Source organism: Lissotriton helveticus, chromosome 1_1 (assembly GCF_964261635.1).
Source record: "Lissotriton helveticus chromosome 1_1, aLisHel1.1, whole genome shotgun sequence".
Classification (NCBI taxonomy): domain Eukaryota; kingdom Metazoa; phylum Chordata; class Amphibia; order Caudata; family Salamandridae; genus Lissotriton; species Lissotriton helveticus.
The window spans coordinates 378,813,626-378,840,179 of NC_136057.1; the positions used below are offsets into that span (position 1 = coordinate 378,813,626).

General features: G+C 46.2%; 1 protein-coding gene across 4 annotated transcripts in view; it reads left to right on the forward strand.

The window, feature by feature from the left end:
- LOC144809415 (sodium- and chloride-dependent GABA transporter 2-like) overlaps positions 1–26,554 on the forward strand; it is a 944,332-nt gene that overhangs the window by 285,518 nt on the left and 632,260 nt on the right. For all 4 annotated transcript variants that reach the window (XM_078673711.1, XM_078673714.1, XM_078673713.1 and 1 more), the window contains exon 3: positions 5,534–5,668. In XM_078673711.1, the coding sequence (XP_078529837.1) occupies positions 5,534–5,668 (135 nt within the window). The remainder of the gene's footprint in view (positions 1–5,533; positions 5,669–26,554) is intronic.

Here is a 26,554-nt window from a genome sequence, read left to right on the forward strand (position 1 = left end):
GTCTTAAGCTCAACACCGAAAAACACAGAAGTAGTGTGCGTAACAATGATGGATACAATTCACTGAATTGGCATGGTTTTCATTTCTACTTTGTAGGCACACTATCACGACACCTTCAGTATTCAGTACAAGGGATTAAGTTCATAGCGCAAATGTCATTTTCTTTGTTATCCGATAGGCGACAAAGCTATCAAACTAGAATAAACAATTGCAGCTTGACTGGGATTTCGACATGACCACATGGGTGCTGTTTATTATATATACAGAACCACTTCTTTGTTTAAGGCAGTGGAGCCCTCAGTTGACATTGTGAGGTCACTGCATGCTGGAATTCCAGCTCAGCAGATTCCTGTTTTCCAACATGAGGGATGTCCAGATCTACACCAACACAGACAGCCTGATGACACTTACATGCAGGTAATGGGAAGTTAGACCACCCAGAAGAGATTTGGCAGATCACCCACCCTAGGCAGGAGTAGGAGAGGGAGCGCTAGGTGGGAGTACACTTTGCACAGTATTTATATGCTAGCATGTTTTTGCACAATGGTGGATTTGCTCATCTTTTTCACTATTCTCATAATGCTAATTACGTTACTCTGTTTCATTCTACTGATTAACGCAGTGCACATATTTTATTCAAGAATCACAATGCTTCAATAAATATTGCAACGCCTAGCGTGAGAGTCCAAACAAAAGGGTTCTGGTCTGTTACCACAATTTCCTTGGGGGGATCAGGGATGTCATGTTCTAAGGTTGCGCACACATTTGTTACCCTGTAAAGTTAGGGGTGCAGCTGGTGAACTGTGACGTAGCAGGACTAAAGACCAACATATCCTGAGGGTGTGCACAGAATCAGTCTGGCACAATTCCTAAGTTTATGTTGTGCAACAAATGTACAGTTTTACCAGCAAGGTACAAGCCATACAACAATTACATAACACAACGCAACACAACACACAACACAATGAGAAGTTATTTGAACAGTGTTCAACCTAGCAGTGCAGAAATTGTTCTGTATTATATCGTTTAATCTTAATTCAGCTTTGTTTCACATTTTTAAAATATTTTTGGGGGAACATTAAATGCTAGCTGTCAGTTGCCAACCGACAACTTTTCCAGTCTTTCCGATTCTCAATAGACCCATGTGAGTTTTTTAAAGGTTGTAAAGCAAACTATGGGGCACATGCATCAAGCTTTTTTCCGGTCGCAAGTAGACCGATTCGCAGAATTGACCCGTTCGCGAATGGAAAAAAGGCCTTTTCTGATGGATGTACCCTTTTCCATTCACAATGTTGGTAATTTGAATTTTTGGCGATTACCTACATTGCGAATGCATTCAGAGAATCGCAATTTGTGTTTCCCTATTTGCCAATGCATGTGGCCTATACTAAATGTGCACTGTGCATTTAAGAAACACTAATTACCATCATCTTCAAGTTGATGGCAATTTGTGCATGCTTAAAAAATTCACAAAAATTAATTTTTCAAAGTGCCTTGAGGCGCACACATGCCCTTGCGGCATGTGTGTGCTTCCCATGTGCACACTTACTTGTGGACATGGGGAACACACTGCCTTGGCTGTTTGCTTTCCAATAAAAACCGCTATTTGGTAATCGCAAATTCAGATGTTGATTTATGTGCCCCTTAATCTGGTAACTGATATTGTACTGGAATGTGTGTTAAATGAATAATACTCCTTGGGACACCTTGCGAAATGGTGTCAGCACCAATGGGGGAGTAAGCGTTGGTACGTGAGTGCATAGGACCACTGCCTGCTCCACCAGATGTTTTGTATTTTCCCAAATGCGCAACACAAATTAGGAATCCAAATACAGAGATAGTAGTCTGCTGTTCCTTGTAAGCCACTATTTCTGTAGCACAGGGATTCGCAAGTAGCAACCTGCATGATTTTTTTTTTGTAAACTTCTGTATTTGCGTCTGCATTGTATATGACAATACATAGTATAATATTATAAACAAAGTACAGTCTTTTAACTTTTTCCCCCACCCCATACTCTCCCCTTGTTTGTTTTTGCACCATTTCCATTACGCTTGCAGCCAAGAACACAAAGAACATGCATATCATTATTAAGCACCTCTCCAGCGCCTCCTCCCCTGTCCCCTCCCAGCCCTCTCTATGCGTCAGTCCCCAAAGTCCAGCGCCTAAGTAGTCCCCTAGTACGAACAGCAGAGTCCATTGCATTAATATCTCCCAGCCCCAAATGTTCACTCCCTCTCTGATACCCAAGCCTGCCAGTGTCTGCGATCTCTCATAGTCCTCCAACCAGGCCGTGATAGTGTCTCCATTTGCCCCATACTCTACGGAATTTCTTCAGGCAGCCCCTCGCCCGATATGTGACCCTTTCAGCTGCCATGTATAGGTCCATGCCCCTTCTCCATTCCTCAAGCAGCGGAGCATCAGGCGTCCCCCATTTCCTAGCTATATCCCTTTTGGCCACTACAAAGGCCAGCCCCAGAAAAATTAGGAGTGGGCGTGCTAGGTCAACATCATTGGTCATTCCTAATAGTACTACTTTCGGGTCCGGCGGGATGTCTGTCTCCAGCACCTGCCCCAGTTCAGCTAAGACCTCCCCCCCAATACGTTTGAATGCGGGGACAGGACCAAATAGTGTGCAGGAAGTCTCCCCTATCATGGCCACAGTGTAGACAGCACGAGTTTGGTATCCTCCCCATTCTATAAAGCCGTACTCTATCAAAATATGACCTATGCAGGACCTTAAATTGGATCAGACGGAGGCACGATTTGATCGCTACCTCTCTAGGGTGCATCAGTATTACCCCCCAGTCTACATCATCCATTTCTCCCACCTCCCGAACCCATGTGTTCCTGAGGCCTTCTAGTTTGTTTGGTCTATTATTCATGATGGTTTTATATGTCAGGGACACAGCTTTCACCGGGATTTGTTCCTGTAAAAGGCGGCCTTCTAGTGGGGCATATTCGGGGAGTGCCTCCAGTGATGGCCCTTCCGCCCTCCATGCATGTCTGAGTTGCATATATTTAAAGAGCTGGGTGTGGTGTAGTCCATACTCCTTTTGGAGCGACGGGAAGGATTGTAACACTCCTTTTTTTAATCACATCCCCCAGAGTAGACATACCAATGGCATCCCACTCCCGGAACCCCTTCAACTTGTGTAATTCCTTCAACCAGGTGCAGTGCCACAATGGGGTTTGCTTCGTCGGTTTGTGTTCCCACTGCGTTGCCTTTGTCGCCCTCTTCCATGCTCCCAGCGTAATTTTAGTAGCCGGTAGTAATCTGGCCTGCACCCTTCCTCCATAGATGTAATGAAGACAGCTGTGGCTGCCCATCTTGTGTCGTTCTAGTGCATAGGTGGGGTGTGTGGCAGGTGCGTGAAGCCATTCATTTATGAGTGCCAAGTGTTCTGCCCAGTAATAGGCCTCTAGGTCAGGCAAGGATATCCCACCATCATATTGATGTCTCTGTAAGGTCGAGAGAGCTACTCTAGGCTGCTTACCCAGCCACAGGAAGGACCTCAACGCCGCGTGGATGTCTTGAAATGTCTTGCATGGCAGGGGAAAGTATTCATTCTGAAATGCGTATAGAAATCTGGGGAGCGTGACCATTTTAAACATAGCTGCCCGCCCCAGAATCGTCAGTGGGAGTGATTGCCATCTGCTAGCGTCGTCAGAGAAAGTGCGCAGGACCCGGCTGATGTTACGTTCGTAGGAGAGATTACCATCAGTTGTGACAAATATTCCTAAGAACATAAACCCTTCCCTAGTTGTTTTCAGTCTCTTGGGCAGTATGGGCCAGTCCTCCCTACCTTGTGGATCGTATATCGTCGACTTGTGCCAGTTAATCTGGTACCCTGAGTTATTCCTGTAGCGGTCTAATTCTTCAAACAGTGCCGGTATGGTAATGTCCGGGTGTGTAACATAGAGTAGTACATCGTCCGCGTACAGGGACAGCTTCTCATCTGCTCCGTCTGCTGGCCCCATCCGGAACCCCGTAATCCCCACATTTTGTCTCACTGCACATGCCAGCACTTCAATGGATAGCGCAAACAACAGGGGGGATAAAGGGCATCCCTGTCTGGTGCCTCGTTGAATCGGGAAGGCCTCCGATAACGCCCCATTCACCCTAACCCTAGCACTGGGGCTGGTATACAAGAGACTGATCTTATGTCTATACTTGGGCCCGAATCCCATGCGCTCCAACACACCCTCTAGAAAGGGCCAGTGGACAGCATCAAACGCCTTCTCGGCGTCCAGGGAAAGGAACCAGTGGGGCTCAGTCCTGTCCTCCACCTCCCTGAGCCAGTTATGGGTCCGTCTTAGATTGTACCTGGTGGCCCGTTCCGGGATGAACCCCGTTTGATCTAGGTGGACCAACCCTGATACCACCCGTCGCATGCGGAGTGCTAAGATCATGGCATACAGTTTCGCCTCTACATTGACGAGGGAGATGGGGCGGTAGGACGAGCAATCGTCCGCCGGCTTCCCCTGCTTGTAGATCGGGACAATTGTTGCCCGTCTGAGATCCAGGGGGAACTGCCCCTCCTTCTCAGCATCAAGGAATAGGCCCAGCAGATGGCGGGTCAGGAGATCCGCCGTTTTCCTAAAGAATTCTGCTGGGAAACCATTTGGGCCTGGGACCTTTCCCGGTCGGAGCTTCGTCCGTGCCGCCCTTACTTCTTCCTCCGTTATGTCTACCTCTAAGTCCGCCTGGTCCGATTCTTCAAGCTCCGGAATAGTAATATGTGCCATGTATTACATTGCATCCTCTTTTGAGCCCAGGTCCCGCGCTTCATAGAAGGACCTATAGAATGCAGCGAATGCCTCCGCTATCTCAGCATCTGTGTCGGCCCAGTTCCCCCGATCGTCCTTCACTTTATCTACCCAGCGGTCATCTCTACCTTTCCTACTTAGCCAGGCCAAGAGCCTCCCGGATTTGTCTCCTACATCGTATAAACGATGTAGAGTAGCCAGGGCCTGCGTCTTCGCCTCACCCGTCACCAGCTGCCTATACTGAGTTTTCAGATCAGACAGTCGCCTAAGGGTTCTCGGTTCTTTGGTTTGCAGATGTTCCGTTTCAAGTGTCAGTATCTGTGATTCTAGTGCCTGTACCTCGATCTGGGTTTTCTTTCTGTCTTCTGCAAGCAACCTGCATGATTAAAATTCATTAGGCATGTTGTTCTGCAACCCCTGTGACTTGGCTTTTAGTACATTTGGCCCCTTACTTGAATTCATGTAAACAAAAGAATAGACACTTTAATGGTCTTAATGACCGAATAAAGTTTGATGATGATGATGACTAGATAAAAGGAAACAGTCCAAGCCATCGGGGAAAAATGTGCAAATGAATGGGAGCAAAGATAATAAATGAAATAGAGTGTGGCAGGGGTGTATTGGCTATGGCAGTGAAACTCTGGGATTCATCCATGGTTCATTCTGCTCTTTAAATAAGGTTTACATGTGGTGTCTTGTTGCTAAGATTCAAAGATTGAAAGTTACATCCAAGAAATATGAAACATTACATAATTAATTTTCCAGGTGCCTTCTTCATCCCGTACCTCATCTTCCTCTTCACATGTGGGATCCCAGTGTTCTTCCTTGAAATCTCCTTGGGGCAGTACACAAGCCAAGGAGGTGTAACCTGCTGGAGACGGCTCTGTCCAATTTTTGAAGGTGAGCTATTTTGTACTACTTTATTTCTACAGAGGACTGCAGAAAATAAAACACTGTTATGAATATTCTCAGATATGAAATACTGTGTTGTTTTGCTGCTGGGCTGAAAGAATACATACCCCAGCAGCTACATAGGTCTTTGCAGTGAGAAGTAGGGGACTTTAACCTATTCTGCACTTATACAGCCTGTATGTCCCGCAGGGCGGAACGTGCTCGGTCAAGCCCGGGCATGTGCTCAGGCGAACACTGGGCCAAGAGCGGGCCCGTCTGAGCCCATCAGAGGCTGGACTGTGCCCTCCAATTGTTTTTACTTCTGGAAGGTACATTGCTCTTCTGTGTAAGACCTGCCATCCTTGGCATGGTTACCATTGACTTTTTGTCTCTGCCTCCTGTGTTTTTGATGCTATGCTGGATTTCATTTTTGCTGGTTTAGATGCTTTGGGCCCTTTGGTCACTGCTAATCAGTGTCAAAGGGCAAGTGCTCCCGGTGCAAATTATTAAAAGTGATTGGTCCTCCATGATTGGCATACTTGCTTTACCTGTAAGGTCCCTAGAAGAGTGCACTGATTATGCCATGGCTGGTAATCCAAATGCCACTAGTGGGAATGCAGCACTGATTGTGCCAACCACATGAGTAGCCCAAAAAGAAATCTCAGGCCTGCCATTGCAGTGCCTGCGTGCAGTTTGTTAAACTGCCATGTCGCGCTGGCAAGTGTCCACACTTGCCAGACCCTACCCTTCCCTTTCTGTGCACATAGGACACCCCTATAGTAGGCCCAAGGTACCCCCCTGGGCAGGGTGCAATGTATGTGAAAGGTAGGACATGTACTGATGTGTGTAACATGTTCTAATAGTGAAATACAGCCAATATAATGTTTTCACTATTTGAAAGGCCATCTTGCCCATAGGACAGAATGAGGAAAGCTGTGTACCATTGTACCAGCCTATCTTCCCATAGGAACAAGATGGAGGCATGGTGTCTGGACCCTAGAATTCAGAATTTAATAACACATCTTTTAGCGAGGATGGTTTTTAAATTCTGCATTTAGAAATAGCACTTATAGAAAGTTGCTATTTTTCTGTTCAAACCTTCCTATGTGCCTCTGCCTGGTTGTGGATTGACTGTCTGGCTTTGGGAAGGGACAGGGTCTGGTGAGGTGTCTTGGCTCCAGGAGTCTGGGTGCATCAGCACTAGGTTGAATAGGCCCATATGCATTTAGAGAGGTGGGTGGGGAGATCCCTGTAGCTGAGTAGGGCTGTGCCTGCCTCCACAAAGGACTAGCTCCACCTCCTGCTGGGCGACTGAAGACCCTGCCCCCTTTCTCAAAGGAAGAAGTTGTGCACTGGCAGAGTGCACCCAGAACTGGTTTGAACTGGGTCCAGGACCCCCAACACATGAAGAACAAATACTTCGGGGTATAAAAGTAGAACTGAGACCCCTTGAAAATTAGACTTCTACAATCAAGCAATCAAGAGGAAGCTCTGCCAGAAGAAGAACAGCTGAAGAAACTAAGAAGGAAGACTGCCCTTGCTGTGTGCTCTAGGGCTGACCTGCACTTTTGCTGACTCAACTGAAGGAGAGAAAAAGGGGACTTTGCTGTGTGCTGTGTTTCCCCCACCTGCTTGAAACTAAGACTTTGCTGTGTGCTATGTCTGACTAGAATCTCCAAGGGCCTGAGAAGAGCTGGCCTCCTTTTGGGAACAAGGGGATATCAAGATTTCCCGAAATGACCTTTATTGCAAGCTAAGTGCGTGTTGCGGTGCACAGTCGGTGCCTGTGGGTGGTCTGTTCTCCGGTGTGCAGTCGGCACACAAGGAAAGCCACCTGTGATGAGAAACACCCACTGAGGGCCGGTATCTATTCACCACCGGCTCCTGTTTTCCAAGCGTGCTGTGTAACCTCCCTTTGTCTTCACCACCGCATCCCGAGCTAATAGCCAGAGGCCGGGTTCGCCGTGGAGAGAGGAGCCGCGGTAAAGCTTCACCGCCGCTGGTCTGAGGTCCGGTGACGTCACCGCTGTGCCGCACTGGGATTGGCCCCAGCCTCCAGGGATTTCCTCATCGTCATCGGAGGGCCGCGCTGGGATTGGTTCCAGCCGCCCAGGAGTTCCGCAGTGTCACCGGCGTGCTGCGCTCCCATTGGTCCTATCCCGAGGGCTTCCCCATGTCCTGCCCAGAAGAGAAGAGCTGAGCCTGTGGCCGGGGAGCACAAAGAAAAAGAATCTTGACTCCAGGGCTTCCCCACGCTTCGGCCGGGACAAGGAGAGCTGCGCCGGAGGCTGGGAGTGTCATGAAGAAGGATCCTGCCTCGCCGGGAAGCACCATTGAGCCGCCCGGACTGCCCAGCGCACTCCCATCAGGTAACTGGCTCCTGTCCCTTGCGGGAGCTCCCACCTGCTGCAGTGCTCACTGAGTGCACTGCCGGCGGGCTGTGTGTTGCGCTGGTTGCCTGGGTCAATTTTGGCAGCAGACTGAGATAATCTGGAGTGCGAGGGGCAGCAAGGGCTTAAGCAAAGGTCTGAGTCCCGTAATATGAAATGCAGCATTTTCAGATACCCGCTGCGGTACCAGGACACATGGATTGGCTGAACTATCTTAATTGAGTCCCCTTTGTTGGGCCTGCGTCTTTACCAAAGTTCCTGGATAATAACTGAACTATAAACCAAAAGAACACTATAAGAAAACCGTTTTGCAACAAGAGTTTATTGTGTATGTTGGCATTTTTGTTATTTGGTCTTGCCTGATTTTTAGATAAAGAATCTATTTTTTTTAACTACCTGTGTGGTGACTGTTGGGGGTCTCTAGTTGGCATGGGTAGATACCACTGTCCAAATAGGGACCCTTGCTTCTAGTCAGGGTAAGGAGGAAACCCTCTGAGATAACCCCTGCTCACCCTCTAGGTAGCTTGGCACGAGCAGTCTAGGCTAACCAGAGGCAATGTGTAAAGTATTTGTACCAACACTCACAGTAACACAGTGAAAACACCACAAACTGACTCTACAACAGTTTAGAAAAATAAAGGTATTTAATCTAAACTACACAAGACCAAAACGACAAAAATCCAACATACACAGTTCAAGAATATGGTTTCAAAAGAGTTCTTAAGGTTGCGATAAAAATTCTTCAGGTTGCGTTAAAATAATCCACAGTTACGTGAAAAGTTCACAGTTGCGTCACGTTTAGTTTACAGTACCTTTAGTTGCGACAAAGTTCCAAAAGCAGAAGCTGGTGCAGTGGAAAACAAGTGATGCGTTGCTCCTGAGACCCTGGGGAGGCGTTTGCGTCAGCCCCGCTGCAGCAGTGGGCGTGTTGCGACAAATCCGGTCTGTATGGGGAGGAAGGCCACTTGCATGGATTCCGGTGCGTAGGTTCCGTAGGAGGTTTGTTCTCGCAAAGGCACGATGCGATGATCTCGTAGGGGCTGCGACGATCTCCGGGGCGACGATGCGCGATCCAGCGGTGATCCTCTCTCTCGCAGCTACTCGATGCAATGGCTCTGCGACGATGCTCGCAGCGACGTGATGCGGTCCGCAAGCAAGCGGTGCGGCGATCTCACCAAGCGACGACAGGCTCTGCGACGACACTCGCAGCGATGTTAGACATTCCCGCACCGGTCTGGTGCGTCCCGCAAACGAAGGATGCGACGGCTCCGGCAGCGGCAACAGACGCTGCGACGATCTCGACCTTCGTAGCGGCGGGAATCTTCTCGCACTGTCGGGGATGCGCTCCGCAAGCGAGCGGTGCAGCACTTTTCAATTGCAAAAGTTCCTCAAGCTTAGTCTCAAGCTTCCCAGCACAGGTACAACTTCCAGAGGCCCCACAACTGGATCAAGCACTCTAGGAAGGACAGAACTCTCTCAGCAGAGTTCAGGGAAGCTGGGGGTGAAGTCCTTTTGTTCCTGGGACTTTAGAACAGGGAGCCTGCTCTTCTCAGGCCCTTGGAGATTCCTTCAAGACAGGGGACAGAGCACACTAGCAAAGTCCTTCCCCTCTCCTTGGCAGCAAAGCAACAGCAGGTCAGTCCAGCAGAGCAACAGCAGGACAGTCTTCCTTCTTCAGAGTCAGCTTTCTCCTTGGCCGAGGTTCCTTCTTGATTCCAGGATGATCTAATTTTCTGTTGTCAGGGGTCCTGTACTTATACCCCTAAATGTCTTTGTTCTCTTTGTGCAAGTGGGCCCTGAGCCCGGTCTAAACCAGTTCTGGGTGTTGCTTGAGCACTTTGTTTGCCTGGCTTCTCCTTTCCTTTCAGAGTGAGGGGCAGGGTCGTCAGCCGCCCAGCAGGAGGTGGAGCCAGCATTGTGGAAGGCAGGCACAGCCCTATTCAGGCCCAGGTGCTATCTCCTCCCACCATTCAAGTTGCAAATGCAGTCATTCAGCCTAGGGCTGACTCAGCCAGCCTCCTGGGGAATCCCCAGCCCCTGTCACTCTCAAACCAGACAGTCAATACACAAACAGGCCAAGGCACACAGAAGGGTCAGACAAGAGAACAGCAACTTTCTAAAAGTGCTGTTCTCAAACACAGGATTTAAAAACAACCTTTCCTAAAAGATGTGTTATTAAATTCTGAGTTCAGGGATACTAGATACTGGAAGCCACTGTAGCCAGCATCCCCAATGTTAATCTATGGAGCAAGATAGCCATACAATAGTGAAAAATGAAAATGGCTGCCATTCACTTTCAGAGCATGTCACCTGCACTAGTACATGCTCTACCTTTTACATACACTGCACCCTGCCCAGGGGGGTATCTTGGGCCTTCCATAGGGGTGACTGATGTGCACAAAAAGGGAAGGGTTAGGCCTGGTCAGTGGGGACACTGACCAGGAGGCAGTTTTAGAATCTTTAAGAATTTTGACCTGTTCCGTAAACATAGATTGTCCCTTGCCAACCTTAATTGGTTTTTTAATAAGAACCCATTCAACTGGAGACAAAGAGGTTATTTTAACATGTTTCTTTTGTCATAGTTCTCCTTGTACAATGCGTGTTTTTGTTTCACATGTTCTCTTACTTTGTGCAAATCTACAGTATGTGCTTGATCAATTTTATCCGTCAACTAAGTTGGATTGAGAAGGGAAATGGGTTTCCTACCTCTCAACCATACATAAGGAGAAACATTAGTGGTAGAATGAGGTGTCGTATTGTAACTCCAGACTTTTTGACTAACATACTTGAACACATCCAACTTATTAGCCATAGCTGTTTGTACACCTTCTTTAAACAACTTGTTTGATCTCTCATCAAGATCATTGGAGGCCGGACTATATAATGGTACCAATAAATGTCTAACAGAGACCTCTCCCAGAACACTTTCAAATTCATTTGAAACAAAATGAGTGCTGTTGTCAGTTACAATTTCTTTAGGCAGACCTTCAATTAAGAATACACATTGTAAAAAGGAAATGACTGAAGTCGAATCAGAACTTCTAACAAAAGAAAAGTACAGCCACTTTGAAAAGTAATTGATGATGACAATCAGAAACCTACTATCACTGCCTAGCAGGTTGGACCTGAAAAGTGCGCTATGGCGCAGCAGTAGAAACCTCTGACTTCTTTCCCCTTTTGAGTGGTGTGCGTCAGGGATGTATTTTGGCACCTTTATTGTTTGTTCTGTATGTCAACCACTTGAGTTGTCACCTGGTTGAAACTATGTGTGATGTTCCAATTATTGCGAACAACCCTGTTCCAGCATTATTATACTCCGATGATGCCATTTTGATTGATAGGGTGCTGAGAGCCTTGCTCTTTGTAGTGTAGTCTTGTGTTTCTCTTAAGGGCAGCTTGGATACGTCAAGTATCTTTGCGAAGTCCCATATTATGGCGTGTGACCTGACGTCCTTGCCAGTGGAAGGCCATTCCCTGACCTGCGTGAAAAAATTTTGTTACCTCGTTTGATCTTCGATTCATCAGGCTATTGGCAGCCACAGGGCAAGACTTCCCATCTGAAACTAAGGGGCATATTAACAAGGGCTTTATCTCCGCTTTTTTGGCTTTAAAAAAATATCGCCCTATCAACCACAGGGTGCTAATATGCAAAATCGCATGTTAGCACCCTTTTTTACTATGCTTCCCTTTGCATCTCTAATGAGATGCAAAGTGGGTGTTCCAGAGCAAAATAATAGGAGAAATGCCTCTAAGCGACATTTCTCCTATTATCAAGCTTCACGCTAACTCTGTTAGAGACAAAAAAAGCAGCGCTAACCATGGTTAACATTGCTTTTTTACGTCTGCTAATTTTCAGACTTAGCCATGTAATCCAATGGAAGGTGGATTACATGACTAAGTCCACCATGGGCTATCAACAAGGATATCCCTATCCTTGTAGTTTTATCGCTGCATTACCAGCGATAACCTCCCAAAATGCCGCTATCGCTGAATTTTTTATCACCTAGGCGGTTAGCGCTGTTAATAAAGTGATAACCAGGCGATATTATCCAGCGATAGAGGGCGTTAAAAAAATTAACGCTAAGCGCCCTTAGCGTTAATTTTCCCTTTCCTTGTTAATATGCCCCTAACTAGGGTAGCTGGAGCTGTACTTAATCTCCCTCAGTTTGTGCGAAGGGGTACCATTTTACTATACATTAACCTATACAACATGCAGTGTGTACCATTGCCTTTTACGGTGCGGGGGTTCGGGGAATCAAAATACCTCCTCTTTGTTGGTTGAAGGAAATCGTATCTGCAGACGTCTTTTGAACCTTCCTCTCCCTAGTTCCCATCTCCTTTTACATTCAGAGCAGAACCAAACCTTCATATCTGATAGGACAAGATGGGCTCCACTATTTTTGCTTTGTAAATCTTCTTTATTATGATATTCAAACATAACATTGCATTGACAACAAATATGACAGTATACATTATTAAGACACAGAACAACAGTGGACTGACTCCACTGGCTTTCGGACACTCACTGTGCCCCAATGTCGCTGGCACGCTATGGTTATTCAGCCACGTAATAGACTTTTTTCTTCGACAGCTCAGCTGGATGAACTCAGTCAATAGTTGAACATAACATCTCTCTGTTGTCATTCCATTTCCCCCAAAATTTTGGTCCATTTATTTGGACAGCCCCTGGTTTCATACACCACCCTTTCTGCCAGCATACACCAATCCACATTTGCTTTCCACTCCACCAGAATCGGAGTGGACGCTGCCCTCCACATTGGTACTATATTGCGTTTGGCCACCATAAAGCCTAGCATCACCCAGATGCGAACTTTGCTGGTCAGGTCTGTTTCGTCCTAAATATTTAATAGACACCACTTTACTGATTTTACTATAGCCCCCTACACATATTCATAATACAGGTTGTCACCGCCCCCCAATAATTCTGAAGCACCGGGCAGTTCCACAACATATGAAAAAATAGTGCCCTCCCGACCCCATTCTCTGGGGTACATCGCTGATTCATCCCTGCCCATTTTGACCAATGTTGTACAAGCATAGTAGGACCTGTGTAAAACCTTTATTTGTATAAGTTATAAACGCGATTGTATAGCTCACTCTCTAGGGGAAGCAATTGACTTCTGCCATTCTTCATCATCTAGAGTGCCCAGATCAGACACACGGACTTCCAAAAGTCGAATCAAGAGTTCAGGAAAGTTATTTAAAATGTTTCAATAAGTTAGTGAGATTGACTTTTTCTTCATTTAGTCGTCAATCAGCCTGTCAACAGGGAGGATTCAGGAAGCTCCTCTCCCCATGGTATCGCTGTGCATAGGGCATGACTAATCTGGAGATAGTGATCTGTTCTGACTGTGCCAATTGGCAATCCCTTTGTAAGTCTGTAAAGGATGTCACTTCCCCATGTGCCATTCTTGACAGGCCTATAAGGTCCCATTTTTTAAAACCCTGTTGTCTGCCCAGTGTGCTGAGTTTTGCTGTGTCCCACAGTGGGGTGACACAGGTGATCCAACTCCGCCATCCCAGTGTCACCAGTGCTGTGTGCCATTTTTGGCATGACGGATTTCGTAGTTGGGAATAAAGTGAAGTGCCTCCCCCTGTAGATCGCTGTAAGGTAGCCCCAAGGTTGCCTATTGTTCAGGCCCTCTGTATAGGTAGGTTAATCTTGAGGAAGGTGAACCCAATGATTGACTGCCGTAAATTGGACTGCCCAGTAGTATTTTTGAAGGTCTGGGAGCGCTATTCCACCATCATACAAGCCTCTCATTTGTTTTGGGAGGGATATTCTGGGGGCACCTCCATCCCGGTTGGCTCCACTCTTGCTCTTGGTCAGCGTGTGGTCTAACGCAGAGGGAAGTTTTAACAGGGAGGTTATTTTATACTGTCTAACATCTGACAGGGGTCTTTCCTTCCCCTGGCTGCATGCCCTTCTGATGGACTGTCTGTACAATCAATTCTGTTTCTCCGTTTTCTTAAGCTTATTTTAAAATCTTTGGTGCTGGAGGAGCATATGGATGCCATTGCTTTGCCTGCAGTTTTTAGACCGTCGGATGTATGTTACAGTGTTTGCTCCTTTTTTTCAAATTGTCTGTTAGGATCAGGAAATTAAATGCACGTCTGGTTTTGCATTGTATTTTTTTACCAATTTTATGGTAGGATATGTGCATGTTTCGTTTTCCATCAGGACCTAATGATTTCAGGGCTTTGTGTCTTGCAGTCTTACTGCATTGGTGTCTGCTTGGATTGTTTGTTTTACAAATGTATTATTGTGCGCTTTGTACATTAGTGATGACACAACTTCTTTTTCTTGAATGTTGTTTGATGACTCAAAATCCACTTGTTTGAGAGTACATTTTGTATTTCTTTTATGGTTTCTACAATACCAAATAGAGATAGTTTTGAACTTTATATTCACTAAATTAAATATAAAATAAAAAAATTATTGGTACATTGCCAAGGGGATTTAAATTTCAGTTTGATGAACCGGTGTACACTCTTGGTCCTGTTATCTGTTCATGTAATACTAGACTATGAATGCAATGGTGATCATCATAGCATATGGTTAGAGTAGGTTTACAGAGTAAGGCGAGGATTCTCTCTAAATGCATAAATGACATACAGTTACATGAGTTGTAGGACTATGAAGGGGTTATTTTATTTTTAAGCTATAAATAAGGAGTGAAGGAACTTGCCAAATGGAAATTAAATAACCTATGCAGAGATAGGGGGCAGATTGGAAAGATTCCTTCAGAATATGAGGCAGTCGGTAGTATTAACAGGTGGCATGTCAGGAAGTACCAAGCGTGTACTCTGGTTGCAACAGGAGTGGTGCACTCTTCCAGCCTTCACCTCAGCCAGTAGTGACCTCACACAATCTAAAATCTAAAACAAATAGTGTAAGAGGTGAAGGGCTTGGGATAAGAGAGAAAACAGAGACACTAGATCTCACTTGTCACTGCACTGAGCACAGACACCTGCAGATTGGAATGAATTTCTAAATACAAAAAGGGAAGCGTTTATAAATCTGTCATAAACAACCCACATTCTTCAGCAGACAAAGTTGAAGGATATACCTTATGAACAACTCTGTGTAACCAACGCATATGTCTTTGTATGAAGTGATATTTCCTGAAATTGAAATACATGATATAAGTTCCTCATAGAAATGCTTACAGAACTCAATGCCGGTTGAGAAGGTAACTACCTTTACAGTCATACATGTGTGCCTCCTGAGATGGATTGAGTTTCTGATTAGCCAATAGAAAAGTAATTCAACAAGTAACAGTCATTTCTAATCTTGGAAACTCATCTCCTAACAAACATCACTTGTACCTTACTGCACCGTATATAAACATAACATTAATAAGGGTGCAGTGTCAAAGGAATCCTTTCTGTTTCTCTCATAATATAATTAAAGTTTAGAAGACTGTACCTATTTTTAAAAGTGTTTAATTATCAATGCTTCTTTAAGGAACAGTTCAAAGTTTGTTTCAAGGAACAGAATACTTCTCAAATATTGATACCTTCACAGCACACTCATTCAGGGGGCAATGGGTCTGGCAGGGGTCGCTGGGCCACAGCTGTTCGGATTGTGGTAATTTATCTCTACTTCCTGGGGTATGGGTAGATGCAGCATACACTGGCTCAGCACTCAACAATACACTCATTAGCACAGTAACACAATTTTCCAGCCAAGTGCTTCTTTTTTGGAAAAAAACAAGTACTTTATTCGACACTAAAGTACTTTATTCGACAGTAAAGCACAATACTGCACATGCACAATGTCTGAAATGCTTCACGGTAGAAATGTATCCTTCCCTTCTACTCTAATTGTCTGGGGCTTGGTGGTGTGGTCTCTCACCCTCTGAAGGCACAGTTTCTTGGGATGGCCAAATTGTTTCTAAACAGTCTGTCCAGGCAGCATACGGCCACTGTAGGTTTTCTGCTTGCAGGCAGTTTCACCAGAGTTTATGCTGGGTCACGGTTATTGCATATGGCAGAACCGCTCAGGCTTGATGGTAGTGGTAGGAGCGGTTGGCTTTTCGTAGTGACCTCTTCTGGGATTCAGTACTGCTTGGTGGTAGAATGGCCTTGCGGTCTCGGTGTGCCTGATTCTTTCTCTCTTGAGACTCCTAGTCCAGCTGGGGCCTCCTGGGGCTGCTGTGATCCCAGATTCCTCACCTCAAGCTGCGGGACTCTGGCAGCGATGCCACAGTTCCATGGTGCATTGGGGGACACAGTTGCAAAATACTGAAGAGGCTCTTGGACTTTCAACACCAGAGTTGCCAGGCAATGTTTTGCCATGAGTGCCTCGAGGCAACAGCCTCATGCTTCTGAGTAGTGTAGTCTATTAGACACACTTGGGAGAGGTCTGTGATGTGCAAGCCACTCAGACAGGATAGTAGGAGTATCCTGGATTGGATCCCACAAGTTTGCAGGCTTCTTCTTTGGAGCAGCAGGGACTGCATGGGGGCAAGTTTAGAGGTACTGCAGTCGTTTTGACCTTGATCTTGAGCACACAATGGATGTCATGCAACAATGTTGATCCCGGCTTCAAATGGGCAAGTTAATTGAGCTAACTCAAGTGCCACAGTTGCGATGATTAAGATGACAATAGTGACCACCCAGGCATTATTCTTGAATGCTGCTGTTCTTCCGAGGTGGTTAGGGTCTGGCTTACTGTTAAACCCGGTATCCTAAGCGTGGTTTCAATGACTTTTTGCATTTTGACCTCCTATTTTTCTGACTTGATTTTTGCTGGCTTTAGGATTCTGGGGACTTTACCACTGCTAACCAGTGCTAACGCACATATGCTCTGTACTGAAAACATAGTAACATTTACTTATCCACAATTAGCATATTTAATTTACTTATAAGTTCCTAGTAAAGTGCACTATATGTGCCCAGGGCCTGCAAAGTAAATGCTAAATGCTACTAGTAGCCCTGCAGCACTGATAGTGCCACCCACTCAGTAGCCCTTTAAACAAGGATCAGGCCTGCCACTGCAGAGCCTGTGTATGCAGTTAAAACTGCAATTTCGACCTGGTACGGTCACCTACTTGCCAGGCCCAAACCTTCCCATTTATTACATATAAGTCACCCCTAAGGTAGGCCCAAGGCAGCCCTATGGGCCGGGTGGAATCAGTTTAAAAGGTAAGACATGTAGTTTTACGTTTTTCATGTTCTGGTAGTGAAAAACTGCTGAATTCATTTTTCACCACTGCTAGGCCTATTTCTCCCTTATGTTAACATTGATTAAAACATCTTTTAAGTGTAATTCCCATTGGGAATAGGTAGATGTTTGAAATGGCCCTTTTTGAAGGGTTATCCCCAAACGTTTTGCTTCTTCCCTGCCTGTGGTTGTTGGCTATAGGACTCTGGGCACTTTACCACTGCTGATCAATGCTAAAGTGCATATGCTCTCTGTGTAAATTGATATTGTGATTGGGTATCCATGATTGGCATATTTGTTTTACCAGTAGTTCCCTAGTAAAGTGCACTGAGTGTGCCAGGTCTGGTGATTCAAATGCTACTAGTGGGCATGCAGCACTGATTGTACCACCCACATGAGTAGCCCTAAAATGATGTCTCAGGCCTGCCACTGGATTGCCTGTGCGCAGTTTGTGAACTGCCATGTTGTCCTGGACACTGTACACACTTGCCAGGCTTGACCTTTCCCTTAAACATGGAACACCCCTGTGGTAGGCCCAAGGTACCCCCCTGGGATGGTGCAGTGTATGGGAAAGGTAGGACATATTCTAGTGTGGGTAACATGTCCTGATAGTGAAATACTGCCAATTTTGTTTTTCACTATTGAAAGTCTATCTTGCCCATAGGATAGAATGGGGAATGCCGTGTAACACTTTTACCTGCATATCTTCTCATAGCAGCAAGATAGAAATTTGGAATCTGATATCCCTGAGTTCAGAATTTAAGAACTTGCAGGGCCTGTCGCAGCTCAGAAAACCACTTAGTTAGCCGCCCGGCCGTCAGGCGTGCACGCATCGCCCCTACGTTGTCGCATCGCAGTAAAGACGCCATTTTCTTGCTTCGCACCGGATCGTGGCAACGCATTGAGATGCCATCTTGTCACATTGGAACCAGAGCACAGGAAGAATCGACGCATCGCCTTCTCTGCGACCCTTTTGTTTGTTTTAGGTTACGCATCCCAGGTACTTCGTGAATACAGTGTCGCATCTCATCATCTACAAGTTTATTTTTGTCAGAACCTTTCTAAAGACATTCTACTGAGCTTTTGTATGTTGGATTTTTGGCGGTTTGGTCTTGTTTAGTTTAGATAAATATATTTTATTTTGCTAAACTGGTGTGGTGTCCATTTGTGGTGTTTTCACTGTGTTACTGTGAGTGTTGGTACAAATACTTTACACATAGCCTTTGGGATAAGCCTGTTTGCTCGTGCCAAGCTACCAAGGGGTCAGCAGGGGTTATCTAAATAGTGTATCCCCCTTACCCTGACAAGCAAGGGTCCCTATTTGGTCAAAGGTACCTACCTCTGCCAACTAGAGACCCCCAGTTCTTACAGTAGATATTTGGAGTTTGGTGTCATAATTTAAAATCACATCTTATGGTGAAGTCGGAATTTAAATTGTAAGTCTGAAATTATCACTTTTAGAAAGTTGGTATTTTCTTACTTTAACCATTTTGTGCCTCGGACTGTCTCTGGATACACACCTGGGTTGGGTGACAGCTGTGCTCGGTGCACTTCTTTTAGACAGTCACACACAAAGGGAGCTGGGTTGTGACATTTACATCCTGATGGCCCATCAACAGGCTGATAAGCCTTCCTGATGTAGATTGGGGGGAGGAGTTGACACTTGCACCTGAATACGGCTGTGCCTGTCCCCACACAAAGAGCTGAATGCCCCCCACTAGTGAGCCTGTAGCCAGGTAAGCAAAGGCAGCGACCTTGTGAACTTCAAAGGCCTCTTTGAAGTTTCCCCACTTCAAAGGCACATTTGGTAATGAGTACTGGAACCCTGAGACCACCAAATCAGAATTTTTGCTGGAACCAAGGACATTCTGCTTGGAAGAAGAGCTGCTGTTCTGTAGGAGGGACAGACACTCTGCTAACTGCATTGCTGTGTTAGCCTGCTGCCTGCTGATTGCTTTGCTGTAGGAGGTTCTGGCACTTTGCCACCTGATCTGCTGTACTGGCCTGCTGCTTCTTGCCTGGGAGTGAGTAGGACTGGGCCTGTACTCTACATCTTTGAACCCAAGTTTCTCAAAGGGCATGTTGGCTTGCCTTCTGTTCTCTGAAGTCTCATGGTCTCAAAAGACTTCTTGCAACTCTGCTGGTGCTGGTGGACTCTGCCAACTGTGAGTCCCTTGCCTGAGCTACCACCCTCCAGTCCTGGGCCTTACAAGTGGTTTCTGCAGCTGTTTTCTGTGTAAACCAATGCAGTTACACCTTTGGGCCGATTGGAACTGAAGCAGTGCCCTCTGTCGCTGTGCCGATTCGATGACGACGTGGGTCCCGACTGCAAGATTAGAGGATGACGCAGAGCTGATCTGAAGATACCACTGCGAGGCTCGACTTTGACGCAGCACTGATCCCTCAGCACCTACTGCAAGGCTCGACTTTGATGCAGTCAAACAACAACAAGATCCCTATACCTGGGGCGATTGTTACATTACCGAGACATGAGTACACATCACTCAGGTTGTATTCTTTGTCTACATACCGAGATGGACTCCTGCTATCTATCGCAGTGAGGTATCACTCCTCTAATGTCTAATTGTCCCCATCCACTTTATGGTTCCAAACAGTTAATTAAATACTACTGTCTCAATTCACATAGTGTCCAGTATGATGTTCAACAGATGTCTGCCTTCTATACTGACAACACATCTAACCACACTTCACAACTTGTGCGCACACTTTGAAAGGAAAAAATGTGTGGTGGAAAGGAAGGCACCTCACGGGCGAACACCCTCGGGGATGTTGGCAGATGTTACCAACTCAATGCCCCTTTCTCATCATCGGTTGCCTTCCAATCCAGAAAGAAAACAGAATAGATACAACACATAAACTGAAATGCGTGTAAAGGTGCAACATAAAGAGTATAACAACATTAACTCATACAGGACGGAGTGACATAAAATCGACAGCCACACCCACTCAATAACTTTATTCTTCGTATCAGTGTGAGCTGAAGAATTAAAACAAAGGTTGGTAGCTTAGTGTCGCCTACCAGTACCTGATACCGACATGTTTCACTGCCCCATTGATTTCGGCAGATTCATCAGGGTATTTAAACACTCGGTCACTGCACCAATTTTTTGCACATCCTTTCTGGACACTATTGCATTGAGACAAAGATAAAAACCAAAAACATGCCCAAAAGTCAGTATAAATTCATGGGTTTCCACACTCAAGTAATGGTTAAACGCATATATCTATACTTATAATTACCCCTGACCAGCATGGACCGCTCATACCGGCTGGCCGAATCACGCTTTGACTCGTTTAAAAACGATTGAAGTAGCAATCTAAACAAATGAAACAAGGGGGGGAGAAAACAGACATTCTAGAGCTGTCGCGACTTAGACACCAACATTGCACCGCAGTGTCAACTTCAATCCTTATGAGGACATGCACGCCGTGACACCCCTACTCGCCCTTTCTGGCCCATAATCCATGGATGCATTGCAACTCTGGACACAATTAAACCTGCCAGACCCTTTAATGCAGGATTGTGCGTCAGTGTCGATTTTCGTCGTTTGCCAGCTCTACTCGCATTGTTGACACACACTCAATCGGGCATTGCAACTCAGGAAATGATAACACTGACAGGCCTTATACTACAGAATTGCGCGTCAGTGTCGGCTTTTATCATTTACAGGGTATAGGGGCCCAAATGACCGTATCACCCCTACTCACGTATTTAGTCAAAAGTGCGCGAGCACTCTGTGCTCCACACCACATACATCGTAATGTCTGGTTCCCCATTGCCAGTACAAGAGGTCAATTAAAAGTGAATCCCCATCAGCAAGGCTTAATGCTTGTGCAACCGCTTACTCTCCCCCACTCCTCACCGTACACTTGGGGACCGGGACTGTATCTCATCCCAGGAACGCCGCGCCCAAGCCGGCGTTTGTTTTTTATTAACTGCCTGGCGAAGTCCGGTCAGGTGGGCGACCGCGCATGCGCCTAAGCAAGTGATCCAGCCACGGACGGAGGCGCCATATTAGAGCGGTACTAGTCCCGTGTCAAATGCTGGAATTCCATTACCCTGGTGTCCACACATATCTCCCAAGTGCCGGGAAATATTCATGTAACATCACAGTGCTGCCTGACAAATTTTATACATGCCCAAAAAGTTTTTTTATATTTCGTTTATTTATTTTTGGATATTCACCGCAGGACCCTCAAAGAGGTCACCTAAGGAACCATTGCCAATAATAGTGGCGCGCCCTATAGAATATACCCTCAGCCACGGTAAGAATAAGCGCCAGACACGCTATGTACAACATCCAGCAGATGGTCACCAGATTGCGATCTACTGTGGGACTGTACCAATTACCGCAAGTATCCACCATCGGTGTCTGCAAGTATATCCAGGCACATAATTTAACCAGTAAGCTGGAATTTTGAGATGTAACTAGAGCTCATCGGAAAAAGGGGTGTCATTAGGCACGGTCTAGATGGCCTCTCATTATCTCTCATTGCCCCTTAACATAATCAAGTGCCGAGAAAGTTCACTCATGACAGAGCATACCAGGCGCATTATATGGGCAACCTCAAAAAACCTCTAGTTTGACGGTTGATCAACAAGGAGCACCTCCCAAAAAATGTAAATCATTTATGGTCTATTTCACTCGGTTCCACTCCAGAATTTCATTGAGACCTACGCTATCGCTGCATTCTCTATGTATCCACCTGGCTTCTTTGCTGAGCAACGCTGTTTCCATGTTCTGTGGATTGCCTTTTATTACTTCCAACACAGTCCACGTAAAATCATGTTTTTCTTTGTGGCAATGTTGTACCAACTTTGTAGTCAGTTTGCCCGCCTTGATGGTACTAACATGTTCCTGAATGCGCACCTTGATTTTTCGTGTAGTCAGGCCAAAATATTGGAGACCGCAACAACATAGCAATCTATATACCACATGCGTGGTGTTGCAGTTGCTAAAGTGGTTGAGGAACCACACTCTCCCTGTGTTCAAAGTCACACTGTTGCTTTTTGTGGTGAGGGAACAGACTGAACATGTCCCACAGGGGTGGTGTCCTTTGGGCAAAGTCGACAAATCTCTTTTATGTGGTGCCAGGGTGCGGGTATGGACTAATTTGTCTTTAAGGTTAGTTGCTCTCTTAAAGGCAAACCTTGGTGGTGGCATCCGGAAGTCTTTGGTGGATAGTAAGTCCCAGTGTTTTCTGATGGACTGCCTAATTTTTGTAGCCATGGGGTCGAATGTCATAACCACCGGGAGGCAGTCTCTTTTTTCTTTCCTTGTGTGTTCCAGCAAGGCACTCCTCGGTGTATTCAATGCCCTTTTTCTAGCGTTCTTCACGACTCTACTAGGGTAACTACGCTGCATTAGTTTTTTCGTCAGGTCTTGTGATTGCTCCAGAAACCCACTCGTGCTGGAGCAGTTCCTCCTGTACCTCAAAAATTGGCCCACAGGGAGGTTGTCCCGGAGGGCTCTAGGATGGTACGAACTGTATAATAGGAGTGAATTCCTATCAGTAGGTTTCTGATGTACTCTGGTGTTCAGACCACCCTCCAGTCCAGCTTCAATATCAAGGTCCAAATAGACCGCACTGGTGCGGCTGTAGGTCCACGTGAATTTTAGGCTCTCATCTTGACGATTGAGCCATCCCAGGAACTCCCCTAGAGATTCTTCAGTGCCCGCCCAGATGCAGAGCACATCGTCTATATATCGCTTCCAGAGGCAAATGTGCCGCTGGAAGGGGTTGGTATCAGAATAGACGATGTGCTCCTCAAATCTACCTACATAAATACATGCCAGGCTGGGGGCCATTGTGGCCCCCATCGATGTTCCAGAGGTTTGTAGGTAGATCTAGTCCTTGTATCCGAAATAGTTCCTTGTAAGTGCGAGCTCAACGCATTCCATAATGAATGATTGGGGCGCATCATAGGGCCATTCGAGGTCCACCAGTGCGCGAGCTGCTGCCACCAGCGTTGCGTCCTGGGGGATGCTCGTGTACAAGGACTCAATATCGATGGTAACAAGGAACTGGTTGTTTGAATCATAATGGGTATTACCCAAAATAGTCAGCACGTCGGTAGTGTCCTTAACAAAGGACTGTTGGTTGATCACCGACTCCCGCAGAAAGAAGTCCGCGAATTGAGACAGCGGCTCCAGCACAGATTGAATCCCCGACACGATAGGCCTGCCGGGCGGGGGGCGGGTCGGCTTGTGAATCTTTGGTAAGATATAGAAGGCTGGAGTCCTGGGGGTGTTGTTCACCAGGAACTCCGCTTCTTTTACCGAGATCCATTTGTTGATTTTGGCTTTGTTGACCATTTCCCTTATGGTAACAAGCAATTGATCTACCGGGTCCTTATTCAGGGGTTTGTAATTGGTACGGACACTCAAAAGGCGGAGCACCTCTGTCTCGTAGTCGTGGGTATTGAGTACCACCACCGCACCCCCTTTGTCGGCTGATTTGATTGTCAACGTAGGATTTTTTTCAAGACTTCTTATTGCCTCCCAATCCGCCTTAGTCATGTTGGAGTGTCGAGAATGTTCCTGGGATTTTTCAAAGATCTCAATGTCACTCAAGACTCTTTCCTCGAAGACCAACACTTCAGGGCCTACAGCGGATCCAACCGGACAAAAAGTAGATGGTCTCTTCAGATTTGTGCCTCGGAACGCATTGGTATCTTGTTCGTTCTCCTTGTGGGCGAAGAATTTCCTGAGCTTAATTTTCCTAAGCGTTTCATGAAATTCCACGCGACATTTAAACGAGTCGTGTTTAGGGGTGGGTACAAACCCCAGTCCTTTGTTTAGTACCCTTTCTTCACTGGGTGTCAAAATATGATCTGATAAATTGACCACAATGCTCTCGTTTAATTGTCCGTTCGTCCCCGGCTGCGGGTCACTCTGGGTGAGAATGTCTGCCATTGGGGTGTCGAGCTGCCTCTTCCTCGGCCTCGCCCTGTGGCACCCCTCCCCCTGTTGTGGTTGGATCTCTGGCCCTGTTCTAAAAAAGCCCGCAATAGTGTACCCAAATCCTCTGTCTGGCGGTTTTGCTGGTTGAACCGCACCCTACTGTTTTGCTGGGGTTCTTCCTCTTCCTCACTCGAGGTGTTATCGAAGGTCCAATTATTTGGTGTCCGTCTCTGCTGTTGTCTCCCTCCCCTCCCTCTGTGTCGGTTGTTGGTGTTCTGTGGGGCAGGTGTTTGTTGGTAGTATTCTTCCTTCACGTAGGGGAAAGCCCACTCGTGGGTGTATCTTTCTAAGTTTTTTGTCAACCCTTTGATCTTCTGGTTGACCATGTAGTTTTTATAATCAACAAGGTCGTCCTGAATTTTTTGCAAGTGCTCCTTGCTGTCCACCAATGTGGTGTCCCCTGAGATTTTTTCTTCCAAGTCGAGTATCTCCTTCAGGAGCTCCTCGCTCAGTCGCTGGGCAGTACTAATGAAGAGGATGAGCCAATCCCTGGTACACTTATTGGCAATGAAACTCCAATCCGTGCGGTGAGGAGTGGGGGAGAGTAAGCGGTTGCACAAGCATTAAGCCTTGCTGATGGGGATTCACTTTTAATTGACCTCTTGTACTGGCAATGGGGAACCAGACATTACGATGTATGTGGTGTGGAGCACAGAGTGCTCGCGCACTTTTGACTAAATACGTGAGTAGGGGTGATACGGTCATTTGGGCCCCTATACCCTGTAAATGATAAAAGCCGACACTGACGCGCAATTCTGTAGTATAAGGCCTGTCAGTGTTATCATTTCCTGAGTTGCAATGCCCGATTGAGTGTGTGTCAACAATGCGAGTAGAGCTGGCAAACGACGAAAATCGACACTGACGCACAATCCTGCATTAAAGGGTCTGGCAGGTTTAATTGTGTCCAGAGTTGCAATGCATCCATGGATTATGGGCCAGAAAGGGCGAGTAGGGGTGTCACGGCGTGCATGTCCTCATAAGGATTGAAGTTGACACTGCGGTGCAATGTTGGTGTCTAAGTCGCGACAGCTCTAGAATGTCTGTTTTCTCCCCCCCTTGTTTCATTTGTTTAGATTGCTACTTCAATCGTTTTTAAACGAGTCAAAGCGTGATTCGGCCAGCCGGTATGAGCGGTCCATGCTGGTCAGGGGTAATTATAAGTATAGATATATGCGTTTAACCATTACTTGAGTGTGGAAACCCATGAATTTATACTGACTTTTGGGCATGTTTTTGGTTTTTATCTTTGTCTCAATGCAATAGTGTCCAGAAAGGATGTGCAAAAAATTGGTGCAGTGACCGAGTGTTTAAATACCCTGATGAATCTGCCGAAATCAATGGGGCAGTGAAACATGTCGGTATCAGGTACTGGTAGGCGACACTAAGCTACCAACCTTTGTTTTAATTCTTCAGCTCACACTGATACGAAGAATAAAGTTATTGAGTGGGTGTGGCTGTCGATTTTATGTCACTCCGTCCTGTATGAGTTAATGTTGTTATACTCTTTATGTTGCACCTTTACACGCATTTCAGTTTATGTGTTGTATCTATTCTGTTTTCTTTCTGGATTGGAAGGCAACCGATGATGAGAAAGGGGCATTGAGTTGGTAACATCTGCCAACATCCCCGAGGGTGTTCGCCCGTGAGGTGCCTTCCTTTCCACCACACATTTTTTCCTTTCAAAGTGTGCGCACAAGTTGTGAAGTGTGGTTAGATGTGTTGTCAGTATAGAAGGCAGACATCTGTTGAACATCATACTGGACACTATGTGAATTGAGACAGTAGTATTTAATTAACTGTTTGGAACCATAAAGTGGATGGGGACAATTAGACATTAGAGGAGTGATACCTCACTGCGATAGATAGCAGGAGTCCATCTCGGTATGTAGACAAAGAATACAACCTGAGTGATGTGTACTCATGTCTCGGTAATGTAACAATCGCCCCAGGTATAGGGATCTTGTTGTTGTTTGACTGTTCAGAGTGGAGGGCGATCCCTGATATACCTTTCCATATCCCTCTTGGCTCCTTGTGGTAGTGCGTGTCGACTTTGATGCAGCTCTGATCCTTGGACACCGACTGCGGGGCTCGACTGCGATGCAGGGAGTCCTCAGCAGCAATGCTTGCTCCTTACAAAGGTACGTTTTAGGCAGGCCCTGCCTTTTTCCTGTTGCCGGTCTGACCGTCATCACATTTGCCCTGAACTATGGATTTATCCCTTCTAGAGTGACCTTTAGTAATCTCCTAGCACTATAGACTTCTAAGCATTTCTTCAGGAACAGTGAATGTGGTATAGACCCTGCTCTGGGTCTGAAAAAAGTATGGGTGT